The sequence below is a fragment of the Ursus americanus genome, chromosome 34 (assembly GCF_024610735.1).
Source record: "Ursus americanus isolate L20-20 chromosome 34, mUrsAme1.1.p, whole genome shotgun sequence".
Classification (NCBI taxonomy): Eukaryota; Metazoa; Chordata; class Mammalia; order Carnivora; family Ursidae; genus Ursus; species Ursus americanus.
The window spans coordinates 4,523,371-4,545,153 of NC_142160.1; the positions used below are offsets into that span (position 1 = coordinate 4,523,371).

The following is a 21,783-nucleotide window of genomic DNA, read 5'->3' on the forward strand; positions in this document are numbered from 1 at the left end:
CATCAACCCTTTCAGAGTGATAACACACCGTTATCAATATGAAATAGCAAGTGAAACAAAGAAACAAAAGTACATGCCCAGAGAGCCAGATAATCCTCAGACTTGATAATCAAGCTCTAGCTTGACCCCGAGAAAGAGCAAGCTAAAATCTTTTTGCTTTTTTCCAGGTTTTTGAGTAATTTTTCTTAACCCCAATTTACAAGGGTGTTTCTCTTTCCTATCTGACCAATAAATAGCTAGGAGACTACGTATTACTGGGGAGGGTATTCTCAGACGCATTATTCAGCTGCCCCATTGTAACAATGAATCTGGAAACTGTTCTCATGATTTAAAAAAAAAAAGCCAGACTATGGGGGGTATAAATCTGAGTGAGAGCAAAAACTGCTCTTAGAAAGCGTAGTATTGGTGAAATATTACAGGGTCCAGGTAGCTGCGTCATTGGAGAGAGTGAAGCACCTGGAGATGCATTTTCCTCACATTTGGTCAAGATGAGGGAGTGCAGCCTTTTCTGCATTTTGACAGTCCCGAGGCTGATATTAACACCATACCTGAAATTCGCAGGCATGTTGCGCTTTCTCAAGGGTATGCTGTGCGTGCTAAGCTGCCGTCATGCTTAGAACATGAATTTAATGGCTTTACTTTGAACATGTTTAAAGGGAAGAATGCAAATAGTTTCTTAGATAATATCTGTATGTAGGACTCATGTTGCAGAAAGCAGATAATGTTCCTGGACACTGCAACTCTCCCAGATATCCTAAAAGGCAGAGGCAAGATAAAGATACCAAGGGCAGGTACTCGGGATGAAGACCGCTGTGACTGATGTGATGATTTGATCAACTCCGAAGTTTGTTTATTTATTTATTTATTTTTTATTTTTTATTTTTAAAGATTCTATCCATTTATTTGACAGAGAGAGACAGTGAGAGAGGGAACACAAGCAAGGGGAGTGTTAGAGGGAGAAGCAGGCTTCCCATGGAGCAGGGAGCCCGATGCGGGGCTCAATCCCAGGACCCTGGGATCATGACCTGAGCCGAAGGCAGACGCTCAACGGCTGAGCCACCCAGACGCCCCCCGAAGTTTATTCTTATCTCACCACTAAAACACGTTTTTCTCCTTTACTGCTAACATTAGAGAAGAAAATCTTTTCCTCTACCCTATTAGACTTTGTCCCCAGGGGTGTGCAAATTAAACTAACAAGATACAGATAAATGGGAGAAAAGACATACAATTTTTATTAACCTTTTATTATGTATGAGAGTCCACAGAAAGGGAGTGAAACTCAAGGAACCAGTTAGACACGGCGGCTTATATTCCCTTTTTAACAAAGGAAAGGGGGTTTGGGCTTTGAGGGGTGATACATCGTAGGAAAGTGACTAGGAAACGGATGAGGGAAGTGAATGAGAGGTAAGAGTTATTTTGGTAAGGTTTGCTTATGTGGACGCACCTCGGTGCTGACTGTCTCTGGTGATGGGTTGCTCTCTTCTGCCTGGTACGGCAGCAGACACACCTTCACTAGAGGACTGAATGCTCTGAGTTTAGGCAGAAAAAGGGACGGAAAAGTTCTTGCTGCGTCTGTTGACTTTCACTGCCTTCAGCTCAAAACAACCGTGATACTAAAGTGGAGTATTTTGGGGGTGGCATATCCTGATCCCCTTCACTAATGTTTCAACTCCTTTAAGTACGTGGGGGAGGCCTTTCTGCCCTATGACAAGAAGGATCAATTTTGTTCCGTTGTCAGGAATCCTTTTTGAGTGTTTATGAGTGAAGTTAAATTACCTTCTTTGATTCCACCACTTGCCTGCGAAGAGGTCAGGTTCCTGGATGCTGCCCTGGTCTTTCTCAACAGGTTTAATTCCAATGAGCTTCTTGTTTTCATTTTAGTGCTACAATTCTGCAAGCGTCGTGCTTAGTCTGGTGGTTTGTGTTCCTGAGTGTAAGACACGCTTTCCATAGCAGCTTTTCCATCAGTGCACGGGGCTGCACAGTTCAGTGGTGCGGGAGAGGCGGGGCATTCTTTACACCATTGCTGGACTCTAGGTCTCTTCTGTACTTTTATTAGGTAGGCGTGTGCGAGTGGTGGAGCAGCATACGGCACAAAGAATGGGTGGGGTGTGATCTGATCCCTTGAAATGTGTCTTTGGAGTTGTGTTTTTGTTTTTGTTTTTCTTCACACCAAAGAGGACATCTTGAAATGTTTCACTGAAAAAGTGCCATTTAACCAAGTGCCTTTGGGAATTCCAACAGTAAAAATCATAATGCTCGTTAGCTAATATTTTTACATTCTTTTTTTTGTAGGAATGTATTTCTTTTTGAGCAACTTTTGTAAGCTATAATCGATATGAACTAAACTGCATATTGTGAAGCGTATAATTTGACAAGTCTTGAGATATATACACACCCACCCATGACACCATCTTCAGAATCTAGAAAATGAACATGTATCCATCTCCCCCAAAGGTATTTCTTGCTCCTTTATAAACTTTTCTGCTCACCTCTCTTTGCCATCCTCATCAACTGACCACCACTCATCTACCTTCTGCCACTCTAGGTGGGTTTGTGTTGCATATGGAATTTTACGTAGAGTCCCAAAGTATATATTATTTTTTGCCTGGTTTCTTTTACTCTGCATGATTATTTTGTGATTCATATATCTTCTTATACTTATCTATAACACATTTGTTTTTATTGTCGAGTATTCTGTACAGATCTATCACAATTTGTGTCCTGAGAGATACTTCACCTATTGATAGATATTTGTGTTGTTTCCGGTTTGGGGCTATTCTAAATAAAACATTTGCTATCATCTGTCTTTTCTATTTTAGCCTTTCTAATTGGTATGTAGAGTAATTCCATTGTGAATTTTGTTTACATTTCCTTAATGGCTATGATCCAGAACATCTTTTCCTGTGCTGGTCTGCATTCTTCCATCTTGGGTGAAGTGTCTGTTCAAATTTGGCCACTTTTTAGAAAGTTGGGCTGTTTGATTATTATTTTTTTGTTGAGGTATAATTGATATACTACGGCATTATATTAGCTTCAGACGTATAATAGAATGATTCAATATTTGTATATATTGCAGAGTGATCATCACAGTCAGTCTGGTTTACATCTGCACCACACAGAATCAACACAGTTTTTTTCTTGTGATAAGAACTTTTCAAATTTACTTTCTTTTTTTTTAAGCTTTATTTGTTTATTTTTCAGAGGGGGAGGGAGAGAGAGAATCTCAAGCCAACTCCCTGCTGAGCACAGAGCCGGGCACAGAGCTCCACGCAGGGCTTGATCCCACAACCCATGAGATCATGACCTGAGCCGAAATCCTGAGTCTGGGGCCCAAGTGACTGAGCCACCCAGGCGCCCCTTAAGATTTACTTTCTTAGCAACTTTCAAATATGCAATACAGTATTATTGACTATAATCACCTTGCCCAGGACTTACTTATTTTATAACTGGGTAAGTTTGTATGTCTTGACCCCTGTCACCTATTTTGCCCCCTCGATCCCTCACTTTTGGCAGCCACCAGTCTGTTCCCTGCATTGATGAACTTATTTTGTTTGTTTTGTTTTCAGATTCCATATAAATGAAATCATTTGGTATTTGTGTTTCTCTGTCTGATTTCTTTTATGTTAGTATAGTGTCCTCAGGGTTCATCCTTGTCACAATGGCAAATTTCATTCTTTTTTTTATAGCTGAGTAATATTCCAGTGTGTGTGTGTGTGTGTGTGTGTGTGTGTGTTTGTGTGTCCCTCTCTCGCTCTCTCTCTCTCATTCACACACATATTCATGGTCCATTCATTCACGGATCGACGTTGAGCTTGTTCCTGTATCTTGGCTATTGCAGATAATGCTGCAGTGAACATGGGGGTACATATACCTCTTCGAGTGAGTGTTTTTTTTTTCTTCAGATAAATATCCAGAAGTAGAATTGCTAGATCATATGGTAGTTTGATTTTTAATTTTTCGAGGAACTTGCATAGTGTTTTCCATAGTGTTTGCACCGATGTACATTTCCACAAATAGTGCACAAGGGTTACCTTTGCTCCACGTCCTCATCAACACTTACTATTTCTTGTCTTTCTGATAATAGCCATTTTAACAGGTATGAGGTGATATCTTATTGTGGTTTTGATTTGCATTTCTCTGATGATGAGTGATATGGAGCATCTTTTCATACACCTGCTGGCCCTCTGTATGTCTTCTTTAGGAAAACGTCTATTCAGATTTATCCATTTTTAAATTGAACTGTTTGGGTTTTGCTATTGAATTGTCGAGTTCTTTATATATTTTGGATATTAACCCCTTACCAGATAAACGATTTGCAGATATTTTCTCCCATTCCATATGTTGCCTTTTCATTTGGTGGTGGTTCCCTTTGCTGTCCAGAGCTTTTTAGTTTGATGTAGTCCCACTTATTTATTTTTGCTTTTATTGCCTTTGTTTTTGGTATCAGACCCCAAAAATCATTACCAAGGATGATGTCAAGGAGCTTACCATCCATGTTTGCTGCTAGAATTTTTATGGTTTTAAGTCTTACTTTCAAGTCTTTAATCCTTTTTGAGTTAGTTTTTGTGTATGGTATAAGATAATGGTTCAGTGTCATTCTTCTGTATGTGGCTGTTTTCCCAACACCATTCATTGAAGAGACTGTTCTTTTTCCCATTATGCATTCTTGACTCTTTCATCATAAATTACTTAACCAATATGTGTGGATTTATTTCTGGGTTCTCTGTTCTTTTTTTTTTTTTAAAGATTTTATTTATTTAATTGACAGAGATAGACAGCCAGCGAGAGAGGGAACACAAGCAGGGGGAGTGGGAGAGGAAGAAGCAGGCTCCCAGTGGAGGAGCCTGATGTGGGGCTCGATCCCAGAACGCCGGCATCACGCCCTGAGCCAAAGGCAGACGCTCAACAACTGAGCCACCCAGGCACCCCTAGGTTCTCTGTTCTGTTCCATTGATCTATGTGTCTGTTTTTATGCCAGTCCCATACTGTTTTGATTACTCTGGCTTTGTAATATAGTTTTAAGTCAGGGAGCATGATGCCTCCAGCTTTGTTCTTTTTCAAAATTGCTTTGTCTATTTGTCTCTTGTTATTCCGTACAAATCTTAGGATTTTTTTTGGTTTTATTTCAGTGAAAAATGCCTTTAGAATTTTGATAGGGATTGCATTGAATCTATAGATCACTTTGAGTGGTTGGACATTTTAACAATATTAATTCTTCCAATCAATGAGCATGGAAGATCTTTTTGTTTATTATTTGTTTCCTTTTCAATTTCTTTCAGTAATGTTTTATAGTTTTTAGTGTATAGGTCTTTCACCTCCTTGGTTAAACTTAGTCTTAGTTATTTTATTATTTTTGTTGCAATTATAACTGGAATTGTTTTCCTAATTTCTCTTTCTGCTAGTTTGTTACTGGTGAATAGAAACCCAACAGATTGTTGTATATTGATTTCATTTCTTGCAGCTTTACTGAATTCATTTATTTAACTCTAACAGGTTTTTGGTGGAATCTTTAGGCTTTTTAAATATAATATGTCATCTGCAAAGAGTGACAATTTTACTTCAGTCTTTCCAATTTGGAGGCTTTTTATTTCTTTTGCTTGCCTAATTGCTATGGCTAGGACTTCCAATACTATGTTGAATAAAAGTGGTGAGAATGGGCGTCCTTCTCTTGTTCCTGGTCTTAGAGAAAAAGCTTTCAGGTTTTCACCATTGAGTATAATGTTATCTAGGGGGTTGTCATATATAGCCTTTATCATGTTGAGGTACATTCCTTCTATACCCACTTTGTTGAGAGTGTTTATCGTGAATGGATGTTGAACTCTGTCAAATGTTTTTTCTACATCTATTGGATGACTGTCTGATTTTTATCCATCATTTTGTTACTGTGGCATATCACATGGATTGCTTTGAAGATGCTGAACCATCCTTGCATCCTTGGAATAAATTCCACTTGTCATGGCTTATCATCCTTTTAATGTATTTTTCAGTTTGGTTTGTTAATATTTTGTTGAGGATTTTTTGTGTCTCTATTCATCAGAGATATTGACCTCTAATTTTTTTTTTTAACATCCTTGTCTGGTTTTGGTATCAGGGAACTTTATTTTTTTGTAAAACGAATTGAGAAGTGTTCCCTTCTTTTCTATTTTTTGGAGAGATTGAGGATTGGTATTATTCTTCTTTGAATGTTTGGTATAATTCACTAGTGCAGCTGTCTGGTCCTGGACTTTTTTGTTGTTGTTTTTGGGAGGTTTTTGTATACTAATCTAATCTCCTTACCAGAAATTGGTCTGTTCAGATTTTATTATTGAGTTTCAAGAGTTATTTATATGTACCAGTTTCTTTTTTAACTCAAATCTGTTACTTGCAAGTATTTTTGACCAGTTCATGATTTCTATTTCTGTTTTCTTAGCTGAATGCTTCTTTCAAAGAGCAGACATTTTCATCTTGATAAAAATCTGATTTATTGACTTTTCTTATATATTGTGATTTTGGTCTCATATCTAATAAATATTTGCCTAATCCAAGGTCACAAAGATTTTCTCCTATATTTTCTTCTAGAAGTTGTATTGTTTTACATTTTATATTTAGGTCTATGATCCATTTTGAGCTAATTTTTGTATAAAGTATGAAGTATAAATGAAAGTTTATTTTTAAAAAATTGATGTAAGGATCAAATTGCTTCAGCACTATTTCTTGAAAATTCTATCCTTTCTCTACTGAATTGACTTTATGCTTCATAATCATCCTCCAAATCATTACTTTTATGTCATAAGATTTTTCTAAACCCAACCAGATTCCCATCTTGGAAAATCCACCTTAAACCATTTGAATTCCCACTCCAAACCCTATAAATATGGTCCCACAACTCCTGCATCTGACTACAGATAAGATTCTGTCAAGATGGTCTTCTTGCTTGATGTTGGAGGTTTAATTAACTTAGGTGTGCTTCACTGAGAAATTATCAACTGACAAATTCCAGTCCCATCTGATAATGTCCCTATTCCACAGGGAAGTAATTATTAAGGAATGTGTTTGGATGGGAGATGTTATGTTTAATTAAGAGTTCTTTTTGTCAGGTGTGATTTCCACAAGGAATGTTTCTATCACAACTTGAAATTTTCTGTTGTGAAAAGGTTCGATAGCTTCTGAAAAGCACATTAGTCAAATTTTCACTTATAATTCTTTCATTTTTATTTATTTATTTATTTTTTTAAAAGATTTTATTTATTTATTTGACAGAGATAGAGACAGCCAGCGAGAGAGGGAACACAAGCAGGGGGAGCGGGAGAGGAAGAAGCAGGCTCACAGCGGAAGAGCCTGATGTGGGGCTCGATCCCATAACGCTGGGATCACTCCCTGAGCCGAAGGCAGGCGATTAACCACTGTGCCACCCAGGCGCCCCTATAATTCTTTCATTTTTAAATAGAATTGTTCACACTTTAAAATTTAATCTGCATTTCATAGGAATTGTTTCTCACTTTCAGTAGTTTATTCATACAAAAAGTACTCCCGAGAAACATCCGTGTGTAACACTACAACAAGAAACTATAGGACTATAGGACCATAACCACTAACATTTCATCCTGGCGTGCCTGGCAGACAGAAGGTAGACTATGGTACAGACTAAAGATGTGGTAGGATAGATTAAATCCTTGGGATAGAAATGGGTGACCCAAGATGCATCAGGTTATTAAATATGTTCTTAGGAGATCCTTACAGGTATTTCTATTACTAATAATATGCATTTATCGAATTATCATTATGTTACTGGCCCTAGCCATTTTCCATGAAGAGTTTTTATAAAATGCAGGTAATTTTATTTTCTCATTGGAAGTGTGCAGACTGAGGTGTATAGCACTCTGGTGACAGGCAGAACACCAAGGCATCATGTCCTGGCTTGCTGGACTCTGTACCGTCTCTATCCACAGAGCCCCGGGAACCTCAAGTCTACTGAAACTGATTTGGTCCTCTCTCCCCAAGGCCAACCAGCTGGTTTCTTTATTTCTTCTTTATTCTCATATACTATCTAGGTCATGGCCTGGAAGCTTTGTATGCAGGGTTATTTACCATACATGTCAGGAAATCCCTTCATGTGTGTTCTTCGGTCTCCGGCCATGGCATTGGCCGTGGTCTGGGTTCACACCTTCGCTGTCACTCCTTAGTTGCTGTGTTGGGGAATCCTGGCAGCTGAGGTATGGTCAGGCATAACAGTCTAGACTTGCTCCTCCTTTGGACACTTCATAATCTGAAAATTAAATGCATACATTTTACAGGTAGATTCGAAATAGAATTTTCTTCTCTGCACTTTCTATTTGCAAACTAGGTTTTCAAACCTTGAGTTGCTATGTGGACTTTACCTTGTTTCTGTCTGCCATCTGTATCCACAGTAGGGGGTGACTTTGGTCCCCAGACCTCTCTCATGTTATCCACCCACCAAGTGGCTTCAACCTTGTGTTGGCTCTTAGAAATCCTACTTTCCTACTGCATGCTTTCTTCCCGCTACTCATTGGCACATTACAGACTTTGCAAGCCCAACTTTTCTTCTTACTGCTTGGAGATTAATTCTACAATTCCTTCATTCTTCCAGAACCATAGTTATCCACATGAGAATTAAACAATTGCTTCTTTTAAGCCACTTTGAACCACATCGGGTAGGAAATGTTCTCCTGAAGATTGGAAGATCTAGTGGGTGGGTGGATTTGATTTCCTTGAATCTTCCATAATATTCTCTGCTTCACTGTGCTGAGAAATGTTTGCCATGAGGCTGTCTAGAGTTCCAAACACAAATGTTGACATATATAAAAGTTTCTCAAAGCTCTATTTTTCTTGAAGTAACCTTATTGTCTTATGTTTAATTCCAATGAGTAAAATAATATTATATTTAATATCCTACATATTTTCAGCTTTAAAATTATGGGCATGCCTATGGAAAGGAGCATTTCAGAAAAGATGAGAATGGCAAGTATTTAGGATGGCAATTGTCATTTCAGGAATTTATCTGGGACAAAATTTGGTTAACCTTTTCTGTCAAGGGTCAGATGGTAAATATTTTAGGCTCAATGGGACATATTGTATCTGTAGCAACTACTGAACTGTCACTGTGGAATGAGAGCAGCCCTAGACTGTACCCATGACTGGGTGTGACTGTGTCTCAGTCAAACGTTATTTTTTTTAAAGATTTTATTTATGTATTGAGAGAGAGAGAGAGCGCATGCAAGCAGGGAGAGGAGTCCAGGAAGGAGTGGGAGAGAATCTCAAGCAGACTCGCCACTGAGCAGAGAACCCGGTGGGGGACTCGATCTTACGACCCCGGGATCATGACCTGAGGTGAAGACAGATGCTTCACTGACTGAGCCACCCAGGTGCCCCTCAGTAAAACATTATTTAAACAGGAGCAAAACAGATTTGGCCCTTAGGCCAGAGTTTCCTTACCTTTGCCCTAGAGAGAACTATGAAGTGTCATGTTCATTTTTGATGCCCTCCATGACCACTTTTTTGTTTTATCATCCCCCCTTCTCTGTGGTACACCCTGATGCCAGATCTGTGTTTAGTATACATATGACCCCCAAACTACGTGTTTCTCTGAAATTCAAATTTATGTAGGTGTGCTGTATTTTATCTGGCAACCTTATTCCAGTGATCTTTTCTTTGCACATTACCCTTTCTTGGGGCTTGACGTCCTTCCCCAGATCAAAGCCGAGGATCTGAGGAGGGAGAATTTAAGGCAACATTGCCTGTCTTACGATTAACTGCCTTTGTTACATGTTCGAAACACTAACGAGGAAAAGGAAACAAGGTTTTTGTCTTATGCTAAATATTAGCAAGTCTGTGCTTAACCAGAGAGATTTGGTAGGGGTCAGAAGTTCATTTCCATTCCCTTAAAACCTGCCCTGCTCACAGGTCCTATTATTTCTATATAAGGTTAATCCTGATGGAGTCTACATGGAGGACAATATTTCAAGAGAGGTCACAAAGGACATCTGTAGAATGCTTTAAAGTCCAGTGGTGGCGGCATCACGATATGCTACAGATGCGAGATGAGAAAACCTACACAGCACAGGTAGATGTCTTAGTGCATTCTGCCTATTACTGTCCTCTCCTCTTTAACACCCCAATTATTTTTGTTAATTCGGTATAAAAAATTCAAAGAGAAAGTCTGTCTACTCTGCCTTTGCTTGATCGGTAACTAAGCCATTGTTGGAAATAACATGGGGGAGAATGTAACAGACAGTTTGCTGATTTCACAAGATTAAGGGATTCCATAACTCATCTTAAAGGACGTTTTGCTTTGTATTCGAGTTCAAATTACATTCCAGGCTGGCTCTGAAAGGGACAGAATTGTTTTCCAGAAAATGTTGGTAAAGTTCTGCTCGGCTGTGAGAAGTCAGTTCTCATGTTCTCTGGCGTGTGAGAGAACACTCTGTCTTTCCCCATAAACACTGAGGGAAGGCAAATAGGCTCGGGGGGGCTTCTGATGCTGAAGGTAATGAAAGGCGCCTTCATACCTCTGTTGTTCGGCACCATTAACCTTCTCGGTAATTGAAACACATGGAAGGGGAGGGAAGTGAGAGGCAGAGTCCTGGTCTATTTCCTGGCAGGTACAATTACTTAAGCCTCCAAATAAAGGACCAGCTTCAGATTCCTACTTTGAGCCACCACTTTTAAATCACTCCTTACAAAACCAACCACAGCCACCACTTTAAAAAAAAAAAAAACTCTAATGATATAATCATTTCTTTCTTCTGATTCTTGCCTGTGGATAAAAAGTATACCCAACACTATATAGGCGGGCATTTGTTACATAATTCATGTAACCGATACAGTCCGTCATGCAGAAAATGTAACAACAAAAAAGAATGTCTTCAAGGCGGACCATGTGAGACCCATTTAGGATCAAAGTCGTTTTAGACTGACAGGCAAAAATAGGATTTCATTTTCCACATATGAAGCCACTCTCTGGAAATAAAACGTGCAAACCCAGAACAAGATGCAGAATAACATCACATTATAATTACAACACAAATAAAATGAACCGAGTCCTATAAATGAACATAAAGAAAGAGTTATCATCTGTTATATCAGTGACATGGCACTTTTCATCCACAGGCAAGAGCAGTGGGAGCGTGTGTGTGTGTATGTGTGTGTGTGTGGGGGGGTCGTTACTAACATTTTCCTATTCCAATTATACTTGTGCATACAGGCATGCATTTCAGTGATAAGAGAAGAATATTTAGAAAAGCACTTAAAAAGTAGTTATCTTTGTAAAAGCTAAAATTTGCTATAATTAAAAGGCAAGTCATCTAGTTGGGTTCTCCATAGTTTTGCCGAAAGCATCTTGGCCATGAGCATTTTTGCAGCAAACACTTCCACCACATTCCTAATTGGCCATAAGGCAATTTTGCCATAAAAGATAAAATCACAAAAAATGAAAGAGAGACATTCATTAAAAAGGACACAAGGAAACATGAAAAATCAATGCCAAATTAAAAAGACTTTGTTGAGATGTACAAAATATTTGAATACATTTAAAATGTGTGTAGATTCATGGCAACACTGCATATAACTGATTTTATTTTCTGGACTGTACCTAAACACTTGTCTTAAAGTCTTTGTTCATACTTTGTGTGTGTGTGTGTGTGTGTGTGCGTGTGTGCCTGTCGAGTTGTCGCCTCATTTGGCATCACACTGTCTTTCCCTCTAAAATTCCTTCTTTCATTAAGGGGAGTACCAGTTTCTAAATACTAGGATACATATTTGCAACTGAGTTTTGTAGTGTGTTGTGAAAGCCTTCCACACTGTTGTTTGCTTTTGGCATATTGCCAACGCGTCGGTTGATGGACGTTCCAAAGTTCTACGGGCGATGTAGGTTCAGAACCGTGCCACTCTATGGAGCACTCTGGTGGTTAAGATTTATATGCCATAAAAATGAGAGTAGCATGTCAGTGGTGAAATGAAACCAAACTGCCAACCAGCTATTTTTTTTAATCTCTTGAAATTTTTTATGGCAAAAGCGCTTTGCTGCTAATTATGCAGCAAAAACGCTTGTGGTGAACACACTTGCAACAAAGATGTCTGCTACAAAGACGCTTTACGGAGAAGATACCAGACACAGTCAAGGTTCCCGTCACATTCAGCATCGTCTGGTGGCATTTAGGTCAGAATTTGCTGTTACAAATAGATTCTATTGCTTTTGAATCTACCTGAATTATGCAGTCATTATTCAAGCTGAATTATAAACATCTTAAATGTGACTATTATTTAAATCAAGATTAAATGGAAATAAAGCAAGACATCTCAAAGTCCCTGACACAATTGTAAGTGGAAATGGGGAAAATAAAGGTGAAGCAGAATCTGCTCTCCTGACCCTTGATTCTGAGGCCATGAGATTTGCTTTGGTCAGTGGAACGCTCGTCAAAGTGGTAACTGATCTTGGATTAGCCTTGCACTTTCTCCTATGTCTTCTCTTGCTTCTGCATCACCATTATAAGAGGTGCCTGGGCTTGTTGGCCGCATGGTGAGACAGGAGTTGAGTCATCCCAGATGGGGCCATTCTAGATCAGCCAGTGGCCAGTGTCCTCAAGACAGGTGAGGTGAGACCGGAGCACCTGCTGAGCCGACCGTGGCCTTGAGCCTGGGGAGCTTGGTATGGCAGCGTGTCCCACCGAGGTTTGAGGTTGTGCAACAGCATTATTATGGCAGTAAATAACTGACAGGGCCGCCTATGGTTGTAAACTCTCCTTTGTCAGTTAAATTTCTATTTGGAATAGCTATAGTCAAGTAATGGGTTCAGTGTATTTCTAGAGTTCCTGTATTCTTTTTTAAAAATAGCTTTGCGATACCTTCCATCCAATTCACCTCTTTAAAGTGTCCAAGTCAATGGCTTTTAATGTATTCAATGAGTTGTACATTCATCTCCACAATCCATTTTAGAGTATTTTTATTCCTCCCCAAAGAAACCTTTCTCCCCTTAGCTGTTATCATCCCATTCTTCTATCCCCCCCCAGCCCTAAGCAATAGCTAGTCTACTTTCTGTCTCTATAGATTTGTCTCTTCTGAGAAATTCTTATTAGTGGGTTCATATAATACATGATCCTTAGGGCTGGCTTTCCCTTAGCATGTTTTCAAGGCTCCTCCGTGTTGGAGTATGCATCAATACTTCGGTAGTATTTCTTCCCCAATCAACGTTTTAATAACTGAAATTAATCCAAATTAAGACCTGTAAGTCTACTAAAGTTACAACTTTTGTATCTATGAAGGTATATTTTCTTTTTTTTTTTTTTACTGGGATACGATATACATAACATAAAATTCACCCTTTGAATCATTTTTAGGCATATAATTCAGGGGCATTACATTCACCATGCTGTGCAACCGTCACCACTATACCTTCCAGAACTTTTTCGTCTTCCCCAAATGAAACTCTGTATGCTTTAAACACTATCTCCCCATCCTCCCTCCCCACAGCCTCTGGTGACCACTAACCTACTTTCTGTCTCTTCTTTTGTCTCTGAAAGTTCCCTTAGAGAAGGGGGATCATATCATGTTTTGTCTTTTGGGACTGGTTTATTTCACTCAGCACGATGTCTTCTAAATTCTCCCATGTTATAGTATACATCAGAATTTCCTTCCTTTTAAAGGCGAAATAGTATTTAATTGTATGAATAGACCATATTTTGTTTATCCACTCATGTGCTGATGGACATCTGGGTTGTTTTCACCTTTTGGCTCTTGTGAATAATGCTGCTGTAAACATTTGTGCTCAAGTTTGTGTGGGGGCATGTTTTCATTTCTCTTGCATATGTATCTAGTAGTCACACTGTTGGGTGTTATGGTAACTCCACATTTAACCGTTTGAAGAATGCCCAGACCTTGTTCCAAAGCAGCTGCACCAGTTCTCATTCCCACCAGGGGTGTACAAGGACTTCTACTTTACGTCTTCATCAATATTTATTATTATTATTATTATTATTATTATTATTATTATTATTGCCTTCCTTATGGGTGTGATCTCTTTGTGGTGAGTTTCAGTATTTTTTTTTTTTAAAGATTTTATTTATTTATTTAACAGAGATAGCCAGCGAGAGATGGAACACAAGCAGGGGGAGTGGGAGAGGAAGAAGCAGGCTCATAGCGGAAGAGCCTGATGTGGGGCTCGATCCTATAACGCCGGGATCATGCCCTGAGCCGAAGGCAGGTGCTTAACCGCTGTGCCACCCAGGCGCCCCGAGTTTCAGTATTCTTAAATTCAACACAGTTTGGAGCATGCTTTATTGTCAAAAAAAGGCTCAAATACAAATTTATCAAAAATGATAATGTTTCTTCACCAGTGATCACAGCAACGTAACTTGCATTTATGAGCATTATTTCCTTATAGGACTGTAAGACCTTTAACCGAAAAAAAAAAAAAGATGAGAAAATTAATGCAATTTCTTATCCAAGTATTAACCCAAAAGGAGAAAAAAATGCAACAATGTTCCCAAACTTTATGCCTCTTCATGGCAGCGTACAAAATATGTGTAGATTCACTATCAGGGCCTTTTGGTAGATGTCACATTGAGACCAGAGCCAACTTTATTCTCAACCACATTTAGAAAGTATGTTTTACACCTGGAATTGGATGCTCAAGATGATATTATTACTTGTCTTACCCTGTAATAAAACCAAGACTTCACACTGACCCCGTTTTCTTTTCTTTTCTTTCTTCATTTTTTTTTAACATTTTTTTTAACTTGTTTGAGGTGGCCACGACTTAGAGATTAAGTATGTGCTTCTGGAAAAAGAGTTTCTTAGCTTTTCACCATTAAGCATAACAATTTCAACAGCTAAACTCATAAAAAATTTTAACTCCCTTTCGGTTTCTACTCAAACTCTCCTCAGACTGCAGTATATTAACTGGCATTTTGTTTTTGCCCTAAAAGCTCCATTTAGGAAACGAGATCTCTCAACCCAAATGGATTCATTTATTTATTTATTTTTGCTGTCTATATTGAAAGAGGTACAATTTAGATTCTGAGTGTATAAAATCATATTTCAAAATCGTGCCCCTTCGAGGAGGAGGACTCTTAAAATTCTTAAGTCAAGATCAGATGTTGATTTTAATTTTAAGTGAAAAAAAAAACACCTTCTTAGATACACTCCACCCTGCCTCCTTCCTTCTATCCCCAAAGAAGTGAGGAAAAAAATCAGAGGTACTTTTCATGCCTTCCATAGAATTAGAAATTTGGTTCAAAATGTACAAATAGATCTCTAATTTTTTTTTTTTTAAAGAAAAGAAATGTTTGTGAGAACTCGTGTCGTTGATCCCGTGAATATATCCCCTGGTGGGTCGTTATTGGAGAAAATCCTAGCATCTCCTTTCTCTCCTCAAAGGTGTGCCATCCGTGGGCATGTGCAAAGATTGGTGCTGGGGAGGGTAGTGTTTGAACTGGGTGGAGTGCTGGGCAGCTGACTCTGAGCGCCATCTTAATTTTAAGTGTCTCTGATCCTATCCAAGCCAGAATGTCAGGGAACGTGTGTGATGATCTGGGAGTTGTGGAATGCTTCCTCACGCACTTTGGGAAATACCATGCAGTCTTGTTTTTATACTTCAAGTTCTTGGTTGTGGCTTATTTTAGGTTATCTTAGGCACCAGTGGTTGTCACAAAAAGTCCTACTGGGTCGAAGCAGACTGAATTTGTTAGAAGTATGAGGTTGACTATTCTTGTAGCTGAGATTTATGTAATCAGATGCATAATCGTTTGGCTGTTAAAACCCTGGCTTTCCAAGGACTAATTATAGGGAACACAGCTCATCAGAGAGAACCTGGAAAGATGCTGTGCAGTGTGTCCTATATCACACATGTGACATTTATTCTCGCTGGAGTCTGTCTCTTGATAATTGTTCTTCAGGATTTGTTACTCAGGGGCTTATGGGAAAAATTACTCCTAATAGAAATACTATTATATTTTCTTCACAGTATTCTAACTTTCAGAGGATTTAATGACAAATCTGTTCCCATTATGAGAGTAAAGTTAAATGTATTTCTAGATTTAAATAAAACATGCAGAAATAAGAATTTATGGGAAAAAATTGCTGAATGAAGAGGGGATAATGGAATCATGTTTCAATCTGTGGAGAGCCTTTAGAAGAGTCTTTAGTCTGGTCAGGCAAGTTGGTCCTTCTGCTCAGGGACAGGGTGGACCCAGGTGTGCAGGGAGGACAGAGGACATTGGTCAGGAAATGCTATGGGTTTCACTTAGAATAGTTCTGTACGTACCCCGTCTGCAAGGACATGAGTGTCCACACCCTTCTGAACATCAGCAGAGCATTTCTGGTCTTTTGTTTGTGACTCATGCTGATATTAAGTTCTCTTTTGTGTTCTGTATCAACTCTGACTGCAGCCACACACACGCACGCGCACAATTTGTGGGTTTGAATCATCAGCTATAGAAATGTGCAAGATTACGTCTCTACATTTTTTCTTTTCATCTTTCCTACTTAAAATAGCAAAGGGCTATGGAGAAGGGTCAGGGAATGGAGTGAGCTGACTTCTAGTGGTTGGCGGTGGTACCTGGGCTGGCATCCTATCTTCTCTGAGCCCAGAGCTCCAGTGCCACGCCCACCCAATCCAGGGCCCTCTCGATGGGCATGACATTGAGCACTCAACATACATTTTCTCCTTTAATGCTTGCATTCATCCTCTGTGGAGAGACGCTGATTACCTTATCAAACAGACGAGGAAGCTGAGGCTCCCAGGTGCTGAGCAGCTGGCAGGGTCTCACGGCTGTTGCCTGCTCCCACGGCGGCTCTGCAGCTGGTCCGCGCTGCAGCCTCCAGCCTTCTGTGGGGCTTTCAAACCTGCAATTTTATAACGGCTCCATGACTGGCTATGATCCCTGTTAGACACACAAAAAAACTGACAGCAAGCCACTAAGTCTCCTACTAGAGGAGAAAGCTGGAGAGGGATGAATGGACGAGCCACATGGGCCACCTGCTAGCAGGTCTCCGCTCTGGGCACTGCTCCAACGTGGTATCTCCAGCCTTCCTCACCTGGGGCTTCCCTTGTCCTGGGAGGTCATGCCGTGACCCCAGTGCTGATATCCAGTCTAGCATTCTTTTATCTTTTAAAATTTTTTAAAAAAGATTTTACTTATTTATTTGACAGAGAGAGAGAGCAGAAGCGGGGGGAGTGATAGAGGGAGAGGGAGAAGCAGACTCCTCACTGAGCTCGGAGCCCGACGTGGGGCTTGACCCCAGGACCCTGAGATCATAACGTGAGCTGAAGGCAGATGCTTAACCAACTGAGCCCCCCCAGGTGCCCTGGTCCAGCATTTCTTTAAAAGAAAGCCACATGCCCAAAATGGAGACACTTATGCTAGACCAAGCCACCAAACAGGGGCTTAATACCTAACTAATTAAAGTTTCAACTTCCCCCAGAAATATAGCCTTAACTGATCAGTCAGGACTTTTCTGGTCAGCATCAATAAGGTAATAATGTAATCTGTCACATGGGCTCTCTCCAACCCCAAGGGAAGATGAAGTAATCCACCTAATAAGACCCCTTTTCCCTAAAGGAAGATGACCCCCCCCAATAATCCTTTTTTTCTGTTTATGATTCCCTCGTCCTTTCTTTAAAAACATTTCCCTTTCTAGAGCCCTTTGAAAGTCCCTCCTCTGCTTGCTAGATGGCATGTTGCTGGATTACTGAATCGATTAATAAAGTCAAATAGACTTTAAAATTTACTCAGTTGGATTTTTGTTAACAGCTCAATACTGTGCACTGCAGGGGGAAGGCCGCCCGGGGTCTCACTCCCTTCTGTTGCTGGGTCTCATCTGACTTGTAAAAACCCATCGTAATGCCTGCTCAGGTGATTTACCATCATTGTCCTTTTTGGTTTTATTGGCATCAATTATTGAGGTGCTTACTAATGCATTCTAAATGGGTTTCCTGCGAACTACTGAGTACAGTGTTCACAGGGTGACAACTTTTCCATTGCACAGACACTGTCTCTGTGAAAGGTGTTTTCAGAGCTCATGTAACCTGGTTTCCAATCCTGGCTTGATGTGTGACTCTGGACACATCCCTTACTCTCTCTGAGGTCCAGCCTATCTGTTAAATGGGCACAGTATTTACTTCATAGGAATGTTGTGACCATTTATTTAGACTAAGAACACACACACACACACACACACACACACACACACACAGTGCTTGGTCTATATGTTGTTTCAAAAATATTTTGGACCCCTAATGTAAATCGTTAATTGATACTTGCTTTACAAAATTAGAAATAAAATGCTCCAGTCCCGGGACTCCTGGTGGGCCCCGTAGAAGTGTCTGATGAACGAATGAAGGTCATTGCAATGCCTGTGACTCTTTGTAAGGTTCCAAATACACTTTCTGAACATCTTTTGCTGTCACTGCCTTTTCCTGGGGAGGGTGGGAAGTGTTCCTGATTCCCAGGGGCCCAAGTGGGGGTGGAGAAAGTTGTAAAGTTGGGATCAGGATCTCTATAGTTTGGTCTAATCCTCAGCACTTCTAGCTGTTAATTCTATGACTTTGGCAAAGCTATTTAAATTTTCCATTTCTGGTTTTGTTCTCCCCTCCACGCCCCCCCCCCCCCCGCAAAATAACAATAAAAACAACCTTTTCTGCATGCTTTGCTGTCAGGCAAGTGGGACTCTGCTAAAGGTTAAAGTTCCTTTTGTATTCAGATCACTTCGGAAGGTTCAAGAATGCCTGGAGCCTGTTTCCCAATCTCAGCACATTTGTCACGAGTCTGATCACAGTTTTAGGGGAGTATTGATCAGTGATGCTGCGCTCATAACTCCTGGATTTACATCTGCTGGGAGCCCTTTCAGGGAGGAGACGAGGCCACTAAGCTGGCAACTGAGTTCCAAGTCATGGGTCTTGAAATCCTTCTCTCTCCATGGCCCTTTGGTTTTTGTCTTATGCTGTGCAGTACCCTCCCCTTTTTTGGATATGCTTTTCCTTTAATATTCCATCATTTAAAAAATATTTTCCTTTGGGGAACTGTTACGAAAGAATCTGAGTGGCAAGCAATACACATACAGTAGATACAAGTTGTTTCAAAAGCTTTCGTTCTTCAATTAAATCTGTTCAATTCACCTACTTGGTATAAGGTTGCTTCTGCGATGGCATTTGGAACAATACTCCTTCTGTTAGGGTGCAGTTTATGGTTTTATCTGTCTGTTGGTCATAGCCCTCAAATCTCCATGCAGTAATATCCATAATAAAATGCTGACACCATGGCTCAAGTGGGGTAGGGTTTAAAAAATAGAATAGAATAGAATAGAAATAAAATAAAATAAAATAAAATAAAAATATATTTAAAAAATTTTCCAGGGGTGCCTGGGTGGCTCAGTTGTTAAGCATCTGCCTTCAGCTCAGGTCATGACTGAGCTCAGGTCAGGTCCTGGGATCGAGCCCCGCATTAGGCTCCCTCCTCAGCGGGAAGCCTCCTTCTCCCTCTCCCACTCCCCCTGCTTGTGTTCCCTCTCTCTCTGTGTCTCTCTCTGTCAAATACATAAATAAAATCTTTAAAAAAATTTTTTCCCCAGCCTTCTTGACCTATAAGTGGACATACAGCACTGGGAAAGTTTATTATTATTATTAAATATTAACAAATATTTAATATTAACAAATATTAAACACGATTTGATCCGTGAATATGGAATTCATTAGGTGTTGTTACTCTGAATCATTAAATGAGTTCGGAAGACAAGAAATCTTCTTTACAAGAGTTTTCAATACATGTAAACGTTTTCTTCCAACCCTATTAGTTATTTCTCTCCCAGCTTCATCTTTTCCACTAACCCCCCGCCCCCAACCACGGAAGACCCTTTTCCCAGTGTCAGTGCTAATGCTCCGTGCCTTGCGGATGCTCCAGCATCATCGCGTCGGGGACGCTCGCCTCCTCAGACTGCGGTTCGTGGAACCGCGCACGGTCGGGAGTGGGAGACCCGCAGATGAAGGAGCGGGGCTCGCGGAGGCGCGGCGACCCCCGCCGTCCCCCCAGACGGCGCAGGTGGCAGCTCGGCCGCGGTCGGAGCGCACTTCCGCCCGTCGCCGCCAGGGGCGCCCGGGGCCGCGCGAGCCCGCAGCGCGGGCGCGGGGAGGGCGGGGGTGGGTGTGGCCGCAGGTGGGGCTCCCGCCCGCCGGCCGCGCGGGTCCGCAGAGCGCGGAGGAGGCAGCGCGACCCCGGCCGGGAGCGAGCGGGCAGGCCCGCGCGGAGACGCTGCCGGACGCCTCGGGTCCTAGGGCGGGGGACCATGGACCCCGCCGCGGGAGCCTTCCTCGGGATGCTCTTTCTTTTGTCTGCTCGACCCTGGAGCCCAGTAGTGGCAGGGAATACTTGTGAGTACGGCACATCTTTTAAAACTTGTCTTGACAACTTAGAATTTGTGTTATTAGTAACGAATATTTGCAGAAGGGATCGCTGGCATGTTTTTGAAAATGAGGCATTAAAAAAAAATCTCCAAGTACCAGCGCCAAGATGAGATGGTTTATCATGCTTTTTCCTCCTGCCAAGTCAGAAAGACGGCAAAACCTGTATTTGACTTTTTTGTCTGTGAGCTGAATCTTCATTGAGAAAGCTCAAGTTCTAGTAGAACCTAAAATCAGCATGAGAATACGGAGACGCGGAGAGTCCAGCAAGGGAATAGCTTCGGATGATGGGAGGCCAGCAGGCCGGCGTGGTCATTTATCTGCTTGCGGTGTAAATGCTTTCTGTAGGAACCGTGTCAGTGGGAAACGGCGGGTCCTGCATTAGCGCACGGGTTTGCAGTGGGCGCTCTGCGGAATCCGGGGCGGGGAAGTCCGGCCGCGTCGCCGGGCTCCGCAGCGCAGCCCACCCCGCTCTGGACCGCCCGGCAACTCGGGGAAGCCGGACCCCTCACGCGGTCGAGGGAAAACAACCTGCCCTCCGGGCGCTCATTTTATGTCCATGCTTTGCATGTTGTGGTGTGCGTTTTTCTGATTTTGTGGGTTCACGGAGGCTACATACATTAGCCTCTGGGTGCTGGGCTAGCTCGCGCTGAGTCCCATCCAAAGATGCTACTAGTCCATGGACTCAGCACACCTGGAGGGATTTGACTCTGAACATCAGAAAAAGTTTTAAGAGTGTTGTTCAGATTGAAATCTCCAGCCGAGGCTTTTCTTTCCTTGCGGGGTTTTAAGAAGGTCTCCCTTGTCCTCTCTCCCTGCCCCATTCCCTTCAAGAAAAAAAAAAAAGTAAAAAAAAAAAAAATCAGGTGTAGGGCTTAGGACAAGCTACTGTGCATTTCAAGAAAGTGGTGGCAGGCTTGTTCAGAAACTGACCTTGCTGTTGGGTATCCAGATTTAGCTCTTGGGGGCCCAACTCTGCCCTCACTGGGAAGTTTGCTAAAGTGAAAAAGCGTTACACGTAAAGTCACTCTCCTACTCATCCATCCATGGATGCTGCAGGGCTGTGATGATTTTGTGGTGCATAATCTAGTATCAGCTCATTTAATGCCATATTGGGTATGAGTCACTCCTAAAAATGAGCCTTAATCTCCTTGAAACAAATACTGCCCTGTGTTTCAGACACAATTTTAATTTAGCTTAGTGTGACAACTGTTCTGAATTAATTACGATGGGGGCATTTACATAAAATCAAATCCTTAAACCTGCAATAGAGCACTTGTCATTTTGCTAACAAATTCAAAACGACCACTACTAAATGATTTGTTGATATTGATAAATTGTAGAATGATTCAACGTACCACTCCGAGGTACCATTAAAAAGTCACTGGAGGTCA

At 41.1% G+C, this 21,783-nt stretch overlaps 1 protein-coding gene across 3 annotated transcripts in view; it reads left to right on the forward strand.

The window, feature by feature from the left end:
* The first annotated feature begins 20,167 nt into the window (after positions 1-20,167).
* LOC123776395 (contactin-associated protein-like 3) overlaps positions 20,168-21,783 on the forward strand; it is a 178,769-nt gene continuing 177,153 nt past the window's right edge. For 2 of the 3 annotated variants that reach the window (XM_045772334.2, XM_045772335.2), the window contains exon 1: positions 20,168-20,359. In XM_045772334.2, coding sequence (XP_045628290.2) covers positions 20,275-20,359 — 85 coding nt within the window. In that variant the 5' untranslated portion in view covers positions 20,168-20,274. The remainder of the gene's footprint in view (positions 20,360-21,783) is intronic. The other variant, XM_045772337.2, reaches the window with a different exon arrangement.